The 19,302-nt window shown below is 46.2% G+C and overlaps 1 protein-coding gene across 11 annotated transcripts in view; it reads left to right on the forward strand.

Annotated features, from left to right (window-relative positions):
- TUBD1 (tubulin delta 1) overlaps window positions 1–19,302 on the forward strand; it is a 900,711-nt gene that overhangs the window by 239,421 nt on the left and 641,988 nt on the right. For all 11 annotated transcript variants that reach the window (XM_069615102.1, XM_069615104.1, XM_069615098.1 and 8 more), the window contains one exon: window positions 3,657–3,804. In XM_069615102.1, coding sequence (XP_069471203.1) covers window positions 3,657–3,804 — 148 coding nt within the window. The remainder of the gene's footprint in view (window positions 1–3,656; window positions 3,805–19,302) is intronic.

Below are 19,302 nucleotides of genomic sequence, written 5' to 3' on the forward strand. Positions count from 1 at the left end.
TCTCAGGCTCCTCCGGCTCCAACACAACCAGAGCCTGAGAAACTTGGAAAGAAAAACCGCAGCGTTTTCCAACACAACCGCGTTGTGTTTCTGCCTGCTGTGGCTATCACTTTGGGTCTCCGGTGCTCCCAGGGGAGCACCGGAGACCCATAGTGAAAGCCACAGCAGGCAGAAACACAACGCGGTTGTGTTTACATGCCGCGTAGTGTTTCTGCCTACAGCTGATTTCCCATTAGGGGCTCTCTTCAAACAAATTCACTCACACTTTTGTACACCCCTCCCTCTCTGCCCTCACTCCTCCTTCTACTCCTCTCCCCACTCCACTATCCTGAGGCTGTTTCACTCCTAGTGTTAACCTCCACCCTTTCATCTCACCAATACTACTCTCCTCCTACCATAACTACTCTCCTCCCACCACTACCCATGCACCCTTCTTTCACTATGTGCCAAACATGTCAAATGTACTCCTTACACAAACCTACTCTGCTCAGTTGCCATACATGCAGACTGAAACTGCAGTACCATTGCACTCACTAAACCAATACCTCACCTTCTGAATTAATGGTCTCCACACTCCTCCTTACTCCTGCTGGTCTCATGGTCTGCCGCCTGCTCCTCCTCCTCTGTCCTAACTGGATAAACTACACGTCCTGTTTTCTCCTTAAGTTTCCCTCCCGCTGTCCTGATTGGCCAGCTTTCCCTAGCCAATCCTGTCCTATCCTCTCCTGAGAGGTGTATGTACACAGGGAAGTCTTTAAAAAAGGGCTAAGCCTCGCTCATGTTCTCAGCGCGAGGTTGATGCATGGCTGACATGGCGTCCCACAAAGGCGATTATCAATGTCACAGCAGGTGCTGGGCTCTACAGAGTGGTACTGGCCTGGTTTTCCTCAGTCCTTTCAGATCAGCTTCAATCACTGTCCTTGCCTCCTTTTCATTCCTCTCCTACTGCACTTTTGTGTGGGGTGCCATAGGGCTCTGCCATCTCCTCTGTTCGATTTAATATCTATGTTCAGCCAGTGACTAGGCTCATCGCCTTGCAAGTCTTCACTTGCTATGACTATGCGATGACACCCAGATCTTGGTTCGCCTGGATCTGGGGATTCCTGAGACAGCTGTCGGGCTTAGGGCATGCTTGGGGGCCGTGGGCGAGTTGATGTCATCTAATTGGCTGAAACTGAACGGAGAGAAGACGGAGATACTGGTGATGGGTTCTTCGTATGCCTCTGCTCTCTGGTCCCCTCTTTTTTGTCTGCCTTCACTGGGCTCTTGTCATATCCGTATGCATACTATTAAAGATCTGGGGGGTGAAAAGTACTTCCTTCCTCTCCATGGTCGCTCAGGTGAGCGCTTTGTTAGACTGGCACCTTAAGGCATTGTGGAAAGTCATAACCTTTCTGTCCGCACCCTTATTACCTGGCCTCAGTGGTCTCTTCTCTAGTATTGTCATCCCTTGACTATTGTAATGTGCTGCTGTTGGATCAGGCTGCCTACCTGACCTGCTGTCTTTAAGTTTTTCAAAACCTCCTCGCCCGGCAGGGCTCACATTTCTCCAGTCCTGTGTCCCCTCCACTGGCTACCAGTGGTGAAGAGAGTGAAATTTAAATTTCTTTGCCTGGTTTTTCATGCTTTACACAGGGCAGGGGCTGCTTATTTGCAGGCCAAGTTCCAGTTTTATGTATCTAGTCATTCTCTCAGCTCTGCTGCAGCCTTCTTGATGGAGGTCCCCGCTTTAGGTTGTCCCGAGTCGGTGGTCGGGCCTTCTCAGTGGCAGGGGCTATCTTGTGGAACTCCCTCCCTCTGGCCATACAGAGAATGGAATATTATTTGCTTTTCAGGAGATCCTTGAAGACCTACATGTTTTAGTGTCCTCTACTTACTGGGTAGTGCCATGATGTGCTTTATAAATGTGTATAGCATAGCATAACATAACATGTCAGATTCTGGCAATCATGGTTCGGGTTCCCCCAAGGTAAGTTCATTGTCCCAAAGGGGATCTGAGCCGCCAACTAGTTCCTGGTGGTCTAGGAATTCTATTGCCACCTGCAGGTTCTTGCCACTGGTACCCCAGATCCCTGTGTGGTCTCTAACAGCTGGGTGGTAATGAGATAGTGAGTACCCTTTTCTCCCCAGTAGGGGTGCTCTCAGCATTGCTCCTATTGACTATACCCTGCCAACTGGTGACGCAGGGCACTGGATGATAGCTCTACTGTGTTCTCTGACTCTCTGGGCTGCAGTCAGGTCCGGTATGTCTAAAATAAAGAGAGATAGACTAATGAGCAGTTGATGTTTGAAGCGTTGTTTGAGACAAAGTGCTACTGCCAATATATAGATAAACTGGTACAAAGGGAAAGAAAAAGGATTACCCCCACTTGCCTCCCCCCTCAGGGCAAGGACTGGCTCTTCCCCCTTTTAACAAGGCCATGGGACTGGCCTTGTCCCACTTGTGACATTACTGCTACCATGACCAGGGGTAAGAAACTATAATATCCCAGAAAGTCTTAAATTCTAAAGTATGTTGCACGTGTGAGAAATAAATATTTAATCTGCATGTTCCTAACTGGTCCTGTTATTCTGTGTTTGACCAACAGCAGGTTTTCAGATAATTTCCTCAGTTGTCATGCCTTGCTACCTACTAACCCTTATTTTAAACTCTAACTGAAGCCCCTTCAAAGTTCATGATTTTGGATGCATTTGTGAAAAAGGTCATTGAAGAATCATTAAGCTTATTGCAACACAACTGTCCACTTTCTGTGAAATCCTAGTTTTTGTTTATATACAAATGTGGAGTTTGAATCAGGCTACTACTTCTCTAATAAAGATAGCGTAGCTTCCTCACCTCCAAGACTACAAAACAATTATCCAAGCCTTTGGTAGGGAAATATATTTGGTAGCAGGGCATTGGGTGGTCCTCAAGATCTTTTTGATTTTCGCTTTTCAACTTCAGGCAGTGTTTGGAGTTTTTTGAGGTTATAGTGGCACCACTTTATTGTTATCCTGCCAAGATGCGAGGAATGCGAGTGTGGAGTCAAGTGCAGGAGAAGGGCAGTTGGTGCACAGAACTTTACTGCACTGTTTGGAGGTTCGGAGGACTCTGGTTGTGGTGACACTCCTTTCACTGTTATCCTGCCAAGAAGCGCAGTCACAATAACTCTGCTCTTTGCCTGTCTGTTAACGCATATAAGCAACAACCTTGATCTAGAAAAGGCAGCCTTTATGAGTATTGGCATACTTTGAAATTTTTACTGATTCATATGCCAGAGATTACTGCACAATTTGAATCTGACATTTCCTTGCTGAGGTTTCAAACCCATTGAAACCAACAGATAAAAGGACTGGCTGTCTTCGATAACAAACTGATCCAGCAAAAGTAGGTTGATGGAATCACAGACGGAAATGGTACTTAATAGGGGTTAAAATGTTGCTGCAATTTCCATATCCAAACAAAACAGTTTGGTTAGGATCATTCCTTACCTTAAAACAATAGGGAGCTTGAAGGATGATGGACTTTGTTCTTATGACCTCATTTTTAGTGAGCTCTTGCAATCATATGACACTATGGTGTTTAAGACCTTTGAAGAAGTGTGCTTTGACCTGAACATGCATTTCATGGCTTATAAATTTATATATTTAAATATGTATTTTCCACCCTCTCCCAGTACCAGTTGCAAGGGCTGTACTTGTTGATATGGAGCCAAAGGTCATCAACCAAACATTGTCAATGGCCACCAGATCCGGGCGTTGGAAATATGACCATCGATCACAATTTTGCCAGAAACAGGGGTCAGGAAACAACTGGGCAAACGGGTATGTTTATCCTTTCAACCTGTTCTATTATGTTATAAATGTAGAAAAGGTAAAAAGTGTTAATATTTTTCAACGTTCTCCTTTTCATTTGACTCCAGTTTCTTAGTAACATATATGGAAATGTTCATAAAGAGAAATTATGATTGCAGAGCAAAATAAGGACACCTTCAATGATAGCAAATTACAGTTCCTAAATCAACCACAACTTGGCCAACGCAATCTCAACGAAACCAGACATCAGCCATTGCTTTTCACTGCTCATGACATCACTTGTAGTAATGATTAACATTGAAAATCTTGTAAATAATACTTACGGTTGTTTTGGGCTTCATTTTGTGTTGGCCTTCAAACCAATGTTAAAAAAAGACAGTAACAAGTCTAGGACACTGCTGTTTTTTCTTAGCTACTTTTATTGATTATTAGCAGATATATATCATTGCTCGAGCTACAAAGTAACCAAACTTCATATGATTTACCACTTGTGACCTGGCTGCCTCTGTATGCCAATCATCAGACGACTCCATCAGCCTACATCAGCATCTGTCTGGCTTGTCTGTTCTGGTGTGTCTTGCTGTGTCACTGCTGCCGGTCTCCTTGCTTGTGCTTGAAGTCTTTGATGGCGTTGTTTAACTGTCTCTGCTGCCATGGCTGCCTCTTCATGCCGAGCATCAAACAACTTTTCCAAAGTAACCAAACTTTTCATATGGCTTTCCACTACTGCCTAATTGTCTCTTTACACCGAGCATCAGACAACTGCATCAGCCTATTGTTTGGCTTGTCTCTGTTCTAGTGTGTCTTGCTGTGTCAGTGCGGAGTGTCTGCTTGCTTGTGCTTGAAGCCCTTGATGTGTTTAGCGTATTTGTAGCTTTTATTCTGGTTGTTTGCCAAGCAAATGTGTATCTTTTGTTATGGTTGTTCGTTAAGCAAAATAAGCATTTCCATTTTCATCCACCAGAGGCGCTCCTCAGCAACTTCAAATTAAGCAAAATAAGCATTTGTGTTCATTTTATCCACCACAGCCATCACTTTAGCAACTTTAAACCACACCATTAGATTTCTTGTAAAAGAGCTACCCCTATTAGACCCCTTTGGAACTCCCTATATAGTTCCCCTTTCATTTCTATAAAAAACAAATAGACTGACACATTTTCAAAAATTTACATTGGATTTCTTGTAAGAAATATGGGCACATGCATGTGATTCGTGATGGCATGTGTGGCAATTTGAACAGTGCATGACAACGGTCACATTATGGTGTTTTGGGGTGTTGGTGTTGGAAGAATTAGGATTGCTTTAGGAATCATAACTGGTTAATTTGTTTGTTTTTTGTTTGTTTTTTTTCTTCCCCATAAATGTACTTGTCTGTCAGCCAAAAAGCAACAACAAAGACTATAAAAACAGGTAATTATTATATTAGTCACAATTCATGCATAATAATAATAAATATCCATTAAAATCCTCCTATTCCATAATGATTCATGATGGAACAAATCTAATGTGATTCGAACTTCAGAAAGACTTTCAAATTTGACTCCCAACACTTTCCCAACATAAATCACAACCAATTGTATTCAAACAGTCACAAAACAAAAGAGTACATCTTAAGTATTTAGAGCATTAAAACTAATCAAGGATTAAAACAAGGATTCTCAAATAGTCAACAGGTTAATTCATCACTTTGGGGATAGATTCATATGACCTTATATTCCTTGTTCAGATGTTATAGTACTCTTGGGTATCACTTAAAACAAATAAAGAGAGACACAATTGTTTGGTTATTATGTTGTTAGTAGACCGTTTTGTCTATTCAGTGCCTGTCTCACATATTGCAGCACATACCATGCAGCCTTCACGGCTTTGACCACAACAAGAAAATGAATGCAGGGCAGCACTGGGTGTGACTAAATTCACTGAGGAGAATCTTCAAGGTTTTTGCGCGTATGTCACCGTATGCTGTACAAAAGAACATGAAATATCGCAGGACTTCTTCTGGACCCAAACACAGCAGGCAATGTGGCTCTTGCTAGTAAATGTTTTTCAAGACGGTCGTTAGCCAATAATAAATAGTTCTGAATGCCAGTTGAAGTGATAATTGCATGGCACCTATTGAATGGGGAAATTAAGTCTATGTTTTCTGCCACTCATGCATCAAAACAAACATCTTAACCTTAACTTGGTTGGCCAGAATTTGGTCCACAGTTTATGGTGCGAATAGAAGGCTATAGCAACTTTTCCCAAGTATGACTTCACATGGATGGATAAGCCATGGGATGCATTCAGCACCCCTTTTATCCAGCATTGCCGAAATGAAGCATTGTGTTACATCGGCCTTAAGGTTTGTCCATACTTAGCCAGTGAACAATATGCTGAATAGTGAGGTCATCAATCAGAAAACATAGACCTAGTTCCTGATGGGGAGCAAAGTTGGATGCCGATCATGGAAAGGTAAGAAGTTTAATTAAACAGTTTTCTGCCACTTTAAGGTCTACTGCTCTGGTAAAGTCCCATAATGAGGCTCCATAACTAGCAGTTGTGAGAGCTTTGCTGCTGGACACTTTCAAAACTCTATCCAGTGGTTGATTCTTGTACATTTTCATGAAACGTGCGACTTCTCCCATCACCTGTTTAAATTTGATGGTTTGTTTAGTTTGTGACAGTCACCCAAAAAGTTTGTTGAAAAGTGTATTCCAAGGTACTCTAATTCAGTAACGCGAACATTTTTAACATCGTAGCATGTCGCCTACCTGGACGACACACCATTACTGCCAATTTACCTGCATTAACCTGCGACTCTAGCTTATGTATCAAAACAGTATAGGCCATAATTAGGAGTTGTAGTGTTCTAGGGATTCTCGCAGTCAGCAGCACTGTCATCGGCGTAAACCAATACAGATAGGGTCAAATTCCTTATTTTCAGTACGTCTGCTCTGACGTTAACTAAGCATTCATGTAGCCCATTTATATAAAGGGAGAAGAGGAGGGGGGTGCAGGACCCATCCCTGTCACGCTCCTGTGTTGACTGTGTGACAAATCGCTAGATGTTGTCACTTATCCGCAACAGTCCGCCTGGGGGTGGTGCACAGCGGGTGGATCTCATGGGGAGAGACAACCCCTCTGGAAACAGGAAAGACAGTCTAGGGCATGGTGTGGGATACCACACCCACACCTCCTCACTCTACATCATCCTCCTCTGAGAGCTCAGTACCTTGTAGAAACATGTACTTTTTTAAGACCCAAAACCCTGTCTATCTGGGTAGTACTGGGATGAAAAAGAACATTAGACCAAAGTAGATCTAGGACTGAGATGAGTTGACACTGCAGAATGATAATATTCTCAAAACAGAGGAAGGACTTAAACCTTTCACCAAGAGTATGCTTGCAACATAGTATAAAGGTCGGCAAAAGACTAGACCCTTTGTTGAATCCAGCTGAAGGAGGCATCCGGTGCAAGGAATCTCCAGCGTGGGATATTTGAATCCTGCCTGGGAACCAACGCTAAACAGAGGACACATGCAGGGATCCGCAAGACTTCCTGGAGGGCTTTGCAGGTGCGGAGCCATGTCTACTGCTCAGAAGAAGGGCAGCTGTGCAACCAGAGAACAGGAGACACCGGACAATCCACAGACGTCGCCGACGAGAGCCCGGTGAAGCAGAGAGGAAGAGTCCATCTCCAGGAAGGTACAGAGTCCCGAAGCAAGGTAACGGGCAGTTTGGAGGGGGGCACAGGGACTGTCACCAGGCGGGCGGAGGCAGCTCCCTCGCCGCCCTAGTAGCGAGCAGGCGGCTACAGGTTCACTGGAGGAGCAGAAAGGTTCTAAGGTGGTACACAAGAGATGTAACTGGTGTCAGGGAAACCCCAACAAACCGAGAACGAAGGTCTGGGGACAGAACAGTTACACAGAGGCAATTCCTCCTCCTCGTGGCAGTACTTGGCAGGAGAGTGAACCAAGTCTGCCAAATCATGAGAGCAGAGAAATATGGGTCTTGGAACTGGACCCAAATAAAGAGAAAAGTACAAATCATCTTCCTCGTGGCAGTACTTGGCGGGAGATTGAACCAACTCTGCCAAATTACAAGGACAGAGATATATGGGTCTTGGAACTGGACCCAAACAAGGAGAAAAATACAAGTCATCTTCCTCGTGGGAAGCAACGAGACCAAGTGGGCTATACTGGGAAAACCTGAGTCAAGGATCGTACTTATAGGACCTATTGAGAAAGAAGGAAAACGGTGAAACCAGGATCATTAGGGAAGGGAGTAATTCCCCCTTAGTATCTATGAGGTTAAAGTGACTGTGAAACCAAGATACAAGGAGAAGGGAGTCATTCTTCTAGTAGCACTACATCCACAGGGAAAAGCCAAGAAGCCTGGCGAAGGGAGTAATTCCCCCAGGTTGGAGAAAAGCCACAGTCAAGAGAAGGGACTCATTCTCTTGACATTTGAGAGAACTGAGTACAGAATCTTGAGGTCCGGGAAAGGGAGTCATTCCCGCTGAAGTGGAGAAACAGTGAACTTTCTGATACATAGTTTTATAGGATAGGGAGTCCTTTGTAAAGTATTGGGACTAGGGCAAGGGAGTAATTCCCCCTGGTAAGAACGTTGTAAGAACTTGCAAGCAGAACTTTGTCACCCACTCCAGGAGAAGGGAGCCCTTCTCCTGGACCAAGAACATTGATACAACCTTCTAGTTTAGGTATAAGTCTAAGGGACAGAATCTGAGCTTTTAACAATGCACGGTGGACTCTTTGTTTTACATGGATATTCTGACAGACTACTTTAATTTTTTAGTTGAGGCAGGGAAACCCCTCATAGATAAAGGGAAAGTTAGATTATCTCTTTTTTTGTTGGGGCTAATAAAAGTCTACAGCAATCACTATGCCTCCTGTGTGTCAGTCTCCTTCTTCTGCACCCTTACAACTGGAAAATACTCAGTACAGTGTCCCGGGTCACCACTCCTCGCGCAAGTTCTGGTATTCTAATGCAGGCCAATCAGGAGTTTTACCAATTCACAGGGACAATCTTTGGCATGGTTTACCTCATCAAAGGCCATGCTCGGGTCCATAAATGTCAAGTATATTGGCTCTCTCTTTTCATACAGGATTTTTTTTTAAAACTCTTTATTGACATTTTAACAAAACAGTTCTCACAACCTTTTCCCCCAACCCCCCCTGCAATCTCCCCATATCCATTAACAACTTGAATCAAACTATTCAACTATTACCCCTTCCCTCTCATCCCTCTTGACCTCCCCACTCCCCTCCCCCAATACCCCCCTGAGTCCTTCACCTCCCCATAATGACCACACAGTCTTCTGTAATTGCTGTTCGCTGAGATTTGAGTAAGCCCACCTCCCGCAATTATTGACCCTATTGTCCTCTTCGACAACTCCCTCCTACTCTCCCCCTAATACCAGCAAGTTCATGGCGGACGCAAGTCATTGTCCCTTGACAGATCATTTAGCAGTTCAGACCATTTAACTGTGACCACCTCCCCCTTTCATACAGGAATTTGGCAGCAATTGTATATAAATGTAGGCTTGTTCTGATGTGCATACTCCGGGCCGAAAACCTAGTTGTGTTCTCGACAAAATCTGGTTATTTGTTGCCCTGGCCTCTATTCTAGCCAGGAGCACACTCCGATAGATTTTGCAAAGGGTTCCCAGGAGAGTGATAGGTGTATAGATCGCTGGGTTTGCACTTGCTCACTTTTTCATCCAAATAGAAATTGGATATATTATTGCTGAACGCCAAGATATAGGGAAGGACTCAGATGCTACAATAGCATTAAAACCAATGATAATAATCGGCTACGATAGGTCCACTTGTGCTCGAAACAAATCTGCTGGTATCCCATCCGGCCAAGGACAAAATGAAGAATTTTGGTTTGGTAATGGCCAATTTTCTTTGGTCAGTAAAAGGGGCTGTTGGGTATAGTTGCTTTGGAACATATTCTGTCCTTCCTGCCTTGCTGGAATCCAACTCTCCTGATAGCATTAGACTTTGTTTTGTCACGCAGCCAAACTGCCCTTTTAACAAAGTAGTATCCCTGATGTGTAATTTAGAATTTCTGTTAGTTGTATATATTGTACAATAAGGATATCATTTCAAGCATCAATTACTTACAAAGGAGAGCTTTTTTTACAGATGGTAGAGAAAAACCCTGGTTGGGATGCCTTTACTATAAGGCTGATAGTGCTTAGGGTAATGGAGGGACACTGGAATGTGATAAGAACCAGGGACACTGAATAGATAGCAAAAAATACATAGTTTATGCATAGAGGGCCTACGATTAAAATCTAAATAAAACAATAAGCATATAGTACATTGTGTGTGACCTTACCAATAGAAGTAGGCTGGCGTGTCAGTTTGATGGTGGCAGAGTTGGTGTAAGGGATGCCCCTTTAACGCCAATCTGTGAAGTTTGAGGCAATTCCCTAGCATTGGTGGCTTGGAGGAGAGCCTTCTAGTCACCGGGGGCAAATTTAGAGATGCAACAGGGAGGTGCATTGAGGGGCAGTGGACAGTTGTTGGTGCAAGAGGATCACAGAGATCGAGAGGGGAAAGAGTAGAAAGAGATGTAGTCAGCAAGGTTTTGGTACATTTGTAGATAACTTGAGGAGAGAGCAACTTTACATGGATAGCCATTCAGTGTGTTCTTGGCAAGTAAAGATGTGGAGGTTTTTGCTTAAGTTGTCCTGGGTGGATTTGGCAAAGTTGAGAACTTTGTTTTGGTGGAGAAGGGACGTACATGGGGAAGGCCAAGGAGAATGCTTGAACAGTAATCAAGTTTGGTAAGCCCATGGGTAGAGATCGGTGAGTTGGCTGAGTATTGGGAGAGGTGGAGGCAGATACTTCTTATACCAGGAAGGTTGATGCTGAGCAGCTATGGCAGTGGTTGCAATAAACTGTTGGATGCTAAAGGCTCAGTCGAAAATGATCACAAGGTTGGGCGCCTTGGGTGACCGCCCAAGAGGGTTGTGGTTGGGAGAGTGGAGTTGGCATTGGAGGTAGGGAAAAATATGAATTTGACATAGAGAAGGTGAGCAGAAGGCAGCAAGACAATACTGTGTCTGACAGCTGTTGATACATACCATGATGGCTGGAGTGAAGTAGAGAAAGCAGAAAATGATATGATATGATATGATATGGTATTTGTAACGCGCCTATACACAAGTGTTTCAAGGCGCGACGAGCCAGGGCGGGAGGGAAACAAAGGGAAAGACAGACAAACGATCCTACTAGGCCAGGTGTCATTCAGATCGCGCAAGTGCAGAGGTAAGGGGAAAAGGAGAAAGTGCAGGGGGAGGAGGTGGGGGGGAAAGTGCAGTACACGGTAAGTAGCGTAATAAAATAGTGATTAATAAATAATAAATAAAAGGGCCAGCTGGTGGCAAGTACGAGGTAAGTGCAGAGCAAGTGCTGGGAAGGGGGGCTGTAGGGATACAGTGACAGTCCCACAGTGCAGGGGGAGCCAGGGAGGCAGTGCAAGTGGAGAGTGGCTGGGCCCTGGACCGAGGTCGCTGAGAGTGGCCAAGATGCAGGTTTAGTGCAGAATTCAGAGGGGAGTTAAGCAGGTTTAGCAGGGGAGAGGGAGAGAGAAGGCAGAAGCGAAGAGGAAGGTTTTGAGGTGCTTCCGGAACCGGAGATGGTTCTCCTCCAGTTTCAGGGAGGCAGGAAGGCTGTTCCAGAGGGAGGCCCCTGCTGCGGAGAGAGATCTACCCCCAGCTCGTTGCTTCGAGAAGCGGCTGACCATGAGGGAGTTGGAGACGGATGAGCGAAGGGCTCGTGAAGGAAGATATTTAGGAAGAGAGAGTTGAAGGTATTTAGGCCCCAGGCCCCAGAAGGCCTTGTGGACAATGCAGAGGGTTTTGAACTTAATCCTCGCAGCCACTGGGAGCCAGTGAAGAGATTTCAGTCCTGGAGAGATATGGTCCCTGGGCTTGAGGCCAAGGACAAGTCTCGCAGTTCTGTTCTGGATAAGTTGCAGAGGGCGGAGAGTGGAGGCAGGCAGATTAGGATAGAGGCTGTTACAGTAGTCCAGCCTTGAGAGAACCAGGGCTCAGGAGACAGTGAGCTTCTGGGGGAAGGAGAGGAAGGGAAGAATACCTCTGAGGAGGTGCAGCTGGTAGTGTGACTTCTTAGAGACGTCAGATATATGAGGAGAGAAGGAGAGTGTGGAGTCGAAGATGACCCCGAGGTTTTTAGCCTTGCAGGTAGGGGCAGGAAGGGGGCCAAGGGAGGCCGGCCAGAGAGCAGCAGGGAAGGAGGGAGTGGGTGTGCCGATGAGTAGAATCTCAGTCTTACTGGCGTTAAGGCAGAGGTCATTGGCGGCACACCATTCCTGGATGGCAGACAGACAGTCGGAGATGAGGGAAGAAGAGGAGGAGGCCGAGGGTAGCCTGAAAATGAGCTGGGTATCGTCCGCATAGCACTGGAAGTGGGGGCAGAGAGCGGCGATGCGGTGGGCAAGGAGTGCCAGATACTGGTTGAAAAGCCAGGGAGAGAGGTTGGATCCCTGGGGGACACCACAGGTGGAGAAAAAGATGTCAGAGAGGAAGGAGCCCATTTGGACCTGGGAGGGTCGTCCGGAAAGGAAAGAGGTCAGCCATGCCAGAGCCTGACCAGTGATACCCAGGTTATCACGGAGACGGTTGAGCAGGATGGCATGGTTGACAGTGTCAAAGGCAGAGGAGAGGTCGAGCAGAATGAGAACACAGGGAGTGTTGGAATCGAGGTTCAGGAGCAGGTCCTCACGGATGTTCAGAAGAGCAGTTTCCGTGCTTCTGGCCGCTCTGAAGCCAGATTGATGGTCATGAAGATTACCCACATATTCAGCATGGAGGTTAAGCTGGGAGATGGCCAGTTTCTCCAGGAGCTTGCCCAGGAAGGGAGTAATGGAGATTGGGCGATAGTTGGCCGGGCAGGAGGGGTCGGAAGAGGGTTTCTTGAGGAGGGGGTGCACAAGGGAGTGCTTGAGGGGGGATGGGAAGACTCCAGAGGCGAATGAGTGGTTGCAAAAGTCAGCCAGGGCAGGAGCCAGGGAGTCGATGTGGTCCTTGATGGTTTTGGAGGAACAGGGGTGAACCTGTTTAGACGAGGCTTTCATAGATCGGACTTGTCTGGAAACCTCATCATCAGAAAAAGGTGGAAAAGCAGAGAAGGAGGGCGGAGGGGCGGCTGCAAGAGAGCAAGAGGAAGAGACGGGAAGAGAGGGAGGGAGGAGAGAGGAGGAGAGCGAGGTCAGGATGTCCTGAGTTTTTGAGATGAAGTGCGAGGCCAGTGCAGTGCAGAGGGCCTGGGAGGGGACAGGAGAGGTAGAGACTGCAGCAGGGTTGGCCAGCTCCTTGCAGATTTTAAAGAGTTCGGCCGAGTTGTTAGATGCCTCAGAGATGCGGGCTTGGATAAGGGCTCTCTTCTTGGTGAGAACGGAGAGCCGGTATTGCCTTTGGAGCAGGCGGCAGGCCAGTTTGTCAGAGGATGAACATGAAGCACGCCATTTCCTCTCTGCCACCCTGCACTTTCGTTTTAGGGTGACGAGATCCGAGTCATACCAGGAGTTACATTTGGCTTTGGGCTTCAGGCGGATTCTCATGACGGGGGCAAGGATATCGAGAGTATCAGATATAGAGGAATAGAGCATGGAGAGGGCTGTGTCAGGGTGGGAGTCAGCCGAGGGGGGAGAAGGGGGCGAGAAGGTAGCAGCGAAAGCCTCAACTGACACGCGCTTCATGGGTCGGATGACCGAGAAGGTGGATGGCAGTGAAGAGGGTGGCTTTGCCTGTGGGTTAGGGAGGGAGAGGTGGGAGGATAGGAGAAAGTGATCGCTCCAGGAGAGAGGAGTGGAGAGAGGGAGGGAGAGGGGAAGGTCAGAAGAGATCAGAGCATCAAGAGTGTGCCCTGCAGAGTGAGTAGGCCCAGACGGGAGAATAGAGAGTGAGAGAGAGTTGCAGAGTTCGCGAAAGAGACCAGTGGGGGGGACAGGAGGCATCGAGGTGGATGTTGAAGTCACCGAGAAAGAGGAGTTGGGTGGTTGAGGACAGGAGTGAGGAGGAGAGGTCAGCCCACTCAGAGAGGAAGGAGGAAATTTGACCAGGTGGCCGATAGATAGTAGCCACGGTAAGGGAATGGCTAGGAGAGAGAGAGAGTCGGCAGACAAGACATTCAAAAGAGGAGTAGGTCTGCGTAGGAGTGACAGTGGCAGGAATCCACTCAGGGAAGATAAGGGCAACACCACCCCCTGAGCGGTTGGGCCTGGGCACGGAGAGGATCTTGTAGCCGTCAGGTAGGAGTGTGTCGAAGCTGGTGGCAGAGCTGGCAGTGAACCAAGTCTCAGTGAGACCGAGGACGTCGAGGTCCAGTTCCTCAAGAAGGCGACAGATATCAGAGGAGTGCTTGATGGCAGAGCGAGAATTTAGAGTGGCAATGTGGAGAAGGTTGCCACCCTTGAAAAACTTCCGGGGAGGGGTACAGATCAGAGGTACGCCCTGCGGAGGTGTTGGAGAAGGAGTTGAAGAGGGAGCAAGAGAAGGGGCAGGGAGGGAGGGGAGAGGCAAGGTAGCCGAGGACAGAGGAGGGGGGACAGCGGGAGCGGAGAGGAAGTTGATGAGGCATGGGAAGCGTCTATCAAAGAGGTGAAGGTTGGCCTGAGGGCCTTGGACCAAGACGGTCCCGTTAGCATAGACATTAATGATGGCTTTAGAGGAGTGGAAAGGGGCCAAGAGGACATCCCAACGGGTGCCACCATTAATGGGAGAGGTGGAGAAAGGAGAGAGCACAGCGACCATGTGAAGGGTCCATAGTTCAGGTGAAGGCACGAAAAAGAGAATGTCAGTGAGAGTTTCCTTGGAGCAGGCGCTCGTGTAGGTGTCAGCGATAGGGAGGCCTGGGTTGGAGACCAGGATGTCCTTTTTAAACTTTTTCCTACCGGATTTAGTGAGGAGAGCAGGATAGTCAATGGAGAAGCAGTTAGAGTAGATAGGCGAGATAGAGAGCACCATGGAGTAGGAGGGGTGGCAGGCGACACGAGTATGCAGACAGGAAGTGAGTGGAGGGCACTAGTTTAACACAGTGCAGAGCAAACAGTAATGCGTAGTAGGTCAGGGCCAACAATGTGTGTCATTAGCAATAGTGGTTGGGGAAAACCAAAGGATGAGATACTTTGCCCAAGGAGGAGTTTTGAAGAGTAAAAAGAAGTGGGCTCAGTAAAGATGCTTAAGGGACACCCTCTGGAAAGACTGTGTGGGACGAGGTGTCAGAGTTCTATTAGATCAATAAGAATTGGTCAGCGAGGTAGGAGCAACCAAGTTGAGTATGGTGTTGTGGAAACCTAGGGAGGATAGAGTTTGTAGGAGGTGGGGCAGATTCACATTGTCAATGTTGCAGAGAGATCAAGTAGAATGAGGATGGAGGGAAGGTGTGAATGGTGAGCAGTGCAGTTTCAGTGGAGTGTTTGCTCTGAAAACCAGATAGAGGTGATCACAGAGTGTGTGAACCCTCAAGACAATAGACGATGTAATTAAAGACTTACTTGAAGATTTTGAAGGGGCAGGACAGGTCTGTAGAAAGAAGCATTTTTAGGATTAGCAGTTTGTTTCTTCAGTATACGAGTGCCTGGTAACTTTGTAGTAGGCAAAGAGGGGTAGTTTGAATAGAACAGAATGGGTTAGCTGAGATGTCAATGGATAAGAGTTGGGGAGTGTTGTGGGGGGAAGAGAAGGGGATATTGAGGAAAAGGGTGGCAGGGGAACAGGTGGAGAGAAGCAGGTAGGGGGTGGTAGAGTAAACAGGGTGCCATCTACTTTAGTAATCGTGGAGGAGAAATAAGAAGCAAAGTTGTTGGAAGAGAGAGAGGAGTATAGGGAGGGTTTTGTTTTGGGGCGGGAAGCATGGCATGTAGGATCATGGATAATGTTCTGGTATGTGATCAGAACCCAAAGATGATATTATTTGCCAGCCCAGAGCAGTTGTCAGGGCAACATTAGTGCTTTATAGGCTGTAAAAAGAGTAAAAGGGTGATTTTTGGGCCAGTGGCGTGCATAGGTGGAAGTGTATGCTTGTCCTTAGCTATTGTATGGCTGGAGAATGGAAAAAGGAGGGGGTGAAGGAGCAGGGTAATGACAGTCGGAGATGGCCAGTGCATTGTTGGACTCATCAAAAGAAAGTTCCATGGGGTGGGAGAGGGGAGGAGAGTGCTTGAAGGGAGGGCTTGTCTTTGTCCAGATAGCAAGCCATGAAGTTGTTTGAATTTTCGTTTGGTACTAGATGAGGGAAGAGGGAGTGAGAGTATAGGGGTAACTCAGATGCAGAGGTAGATCAGAGTTTGTCAGAGGGAAAGGGGTCAACAGAGGGCTGAGGAACTGAAAGGAGGATGGGAAGCTGAGATCTAGGGAGTTCATCTGGATATCAATGGATATGTTATTTAGGTTTACCAGGGAGCGATAAAAGTGTGGAACCCAGCTGTAGTTGATGGGCCTTTTTCTTGTTAGAGAGTTAATACTAATGATTGTGACAGTAGGAACATCAGCCGGGAGCGTTTCGACTAGCAGATCAAAATAAGAGAAAAAGGAATTAAGGATGAGCAGTAGATGTGGAGGATGGTAAGCGGGTGGAAGCAGGAAATTGGGCATACGGATATTAAAATGGTGAGGGAGGAAAGTCAGAAGGCTGGAGAGCAGCCCAATGGTGTCTGTAATATATACAGCTTCTTTCTCTATCGCCACGAGACTCGGCTTGTGGTTCAATCAGCTCCTGCATTCCATGATGTGCGTACGCAGCGGAGGAGAATGCGGACAGGAGTTCAAACGACAACCGATGCAGCGAGCGGGCAGCGAGCTGTCAGCTGGTGGGGCCTTACAACCTATCTGACTCCTGCATAGATATATTTTTAATAATTAATAAAAGCAATCTTATAATATATTCCTCCGTTACCTCATTCAAACCACTACAAGTGGCGACGAGGATTAGCTCCGGGCCCCACCGCCTCCTAGAATCGGGCCTGTCTCAGAGCATCGCAGCGGCCCCTTTCAGTACCGCAGAACACGCTGCTGTTGCTCCGCTCGTTGATTCCATCCAACCGTCTCCTTCCTGGATGATATGCAGGTACTCATACACATGCTATTTTAAATTATAATCTGCGATATTGCGGCCCTGCTGCTGGAAAACTCTGTCGAGTGAATCGGACATGGCTGATTGTTTCCTGCTCATGCGCAGTTGCTTGACACAAGCTGAGAGGATTTAAAGAGACAGGCTCACAGCGTTCACTATAACTTAAAGGGACAGTGCGGAAAGTTCATGCTTTACTTGATCTGATTAACAGAAACGTTGTAATTGTTCAGTACTTGGGACAATGATGAAGTAATGCCATGTTGTTGTTAAGTAGAGCTATAAATCACTGTAAGAGCCACAATCCTTTTACTTACTGCACCAGCCGCATCTCTTTACTTACAGCACCGAGATGCCACAATCGGTCACGATGGAGAGTTAATACCACGGTGCTGTCAAGCAGACCTGCAAGTCAATGTATAAGTCACAATTCCTTCACTTACTGCACCAAATAGTGTTTCCTTTCAATAGTAAGAAGAACTAGCGCCACCCTGCTGTCTATTAGATCTGCAAGACATGGTACTAGCTACATTTCTTTGGCCTACAGCAACAAGGAGTGTTCTTAAGAACAAGGATGTCCTTCAATAGTGTGCCCCCACCTATGTTTTTCCTGCCAGAAGTTGGTGAACCAGCAACTCCATGGAGGTGATGGATCAAATCTTTTGAGAACTATGCGGGTGTCGTATGTGGTCAAAATTGCAGTGTGGAGAAGAGGAAGTCACTACTATTACTGTCTTGGCCCAGCTGGGCAAGACAAATGTGAAGATCTACCAGAATTACCTCCTGATGAGGATGTTGATCTAAATGAATATGAGCGCTCTGTGAGGAAAATGAGCAAACACTATGAGAAGAAGTTAAGTAACATTCTGGAACGTTACAAATTCGGGAATAGAGTACAAGAGGAGGGAGAGAGTGTTGAACAATACATAACTGAGTTGAGGAAATTGGCTAAAACCTGTAATTTCAATGCACAATTGGATGAGAGACTGAGAGATCAGTTCATGTTGGAATGCAGAAGCAGTAAGGTGAGGGAAAGACTGTGGTCTGAGGATGATCCACCTTTGGATACTGTGTTACGTGTGGCCAAGGAAGTGGAGCACACAGAGAAATGTGTCAGAGAGTTGGAAAACAGAGTCCAGGCAGTTGAGATCAAGCATGAAATTCCAAAGAACATTACCACATTGACTAATGCTAATACAAATAATGAGTCAATAGCCCAAGTGGTAGAAACAGCGAATAGGCAGATCGCACCTGAGAGTTCGCAGACCACTATGGAAGGAAGACGGGAGAAGTGGGATGTCTTCCAGAGCACAAAATATACATTTGAGAAGGAGAAGTCCACGTAAACAAAGAAACAGTCCAAGGAGAAAGAACACTGGCAGGTGTTTCAGGTGTGATAGCACATATCATTGGGCGGATAACCCGGAATGTCCCGCTCTCAAGATTATTTGTGGCAAATGCAAAGGACAGTATGCCAGGTGTTGTAGGGTTCAGACTACCCCGACAAATTGGATAGGAGATGAAAATTATAGTGATGAAGATGGAGAAGAATGCATATTTGTCATAACAGACAAATAGAATGAGGAAGAAATAGAAAGTCCCAAAGCCACAGTATGTGTCGATGGAATTGACATGCACATGATGATAGATTATGGCGCTAAATACACCCTTGTACCGCAGAATTTATGGAACAGAAATAAACATGAATACTTGCATGAGTCAGACATACATCCGAGAGCCTATGGGGGAGTCCAAATAGATATCATTGGGTGGTTCTGGGGCACATTAAAATTCAAGAACAGAAAAGCAAATGGCAAAATATACATCACGAAGGCAGGAAGAACACCTTTGTTGAGTTGGACTCATCAAAGCAAACTTAAAGTGAAGTTAGATGCCAGTGAATCTGTACTGTCAATCGAAAATGCTGCAATTAAACCCAGGGAATCCAAACAAACCTCAGAGATCGATGAAATAATAAAAGGTGTGTTCAGAGATGAAATTGGTTGTCTTTGTGGTTATGCGCATGAAATCAAGATGAAACCGGGTATACTCCTGTGGCACAAAAATGTGCAACATTCCACTATCCATGAGAGAAGAAGTGAGAAAGGAAATCAAAATTCTAGAAGACTAGGGCATTATAGAAGGTATAGGTGCCAGTGAGTGGGTCTCACCGTTAGTCGTCCTCAGGAAGAAATCCGGAAAGCTGAGAATGTGTGAACATGCGAGAACTTAATAAGTGTGTCATTCCTGACAGACACCCACTTCCAAATATCCAAGAAATTGTGTCCACAATAGGTCAGTCGAAATACTTTTCCACAATTGATCTAACCTCAGCATACCATCAAGTTAAACTACACAAGGATTCCAAGAAATTGACAGCTTTTATCACACCTGACAG

Source organism: Ambystoma mexicanum, chromosome 9, assembly GCF_040938575.1.
Source record: "Ambystoma mexicanum isolate Mex_15411 chromosome 9, UKY_AmexF1_1, whole genome shotgun sequence".
In the NCBI taxonomy this organism is placed as follows: domain Eukaryota; kingdom Metazoa; phylum Chordata; class Amphibia; order Caudata; family Ambystomatidae; genus Ambystoma; species Ambystoma mexicanum.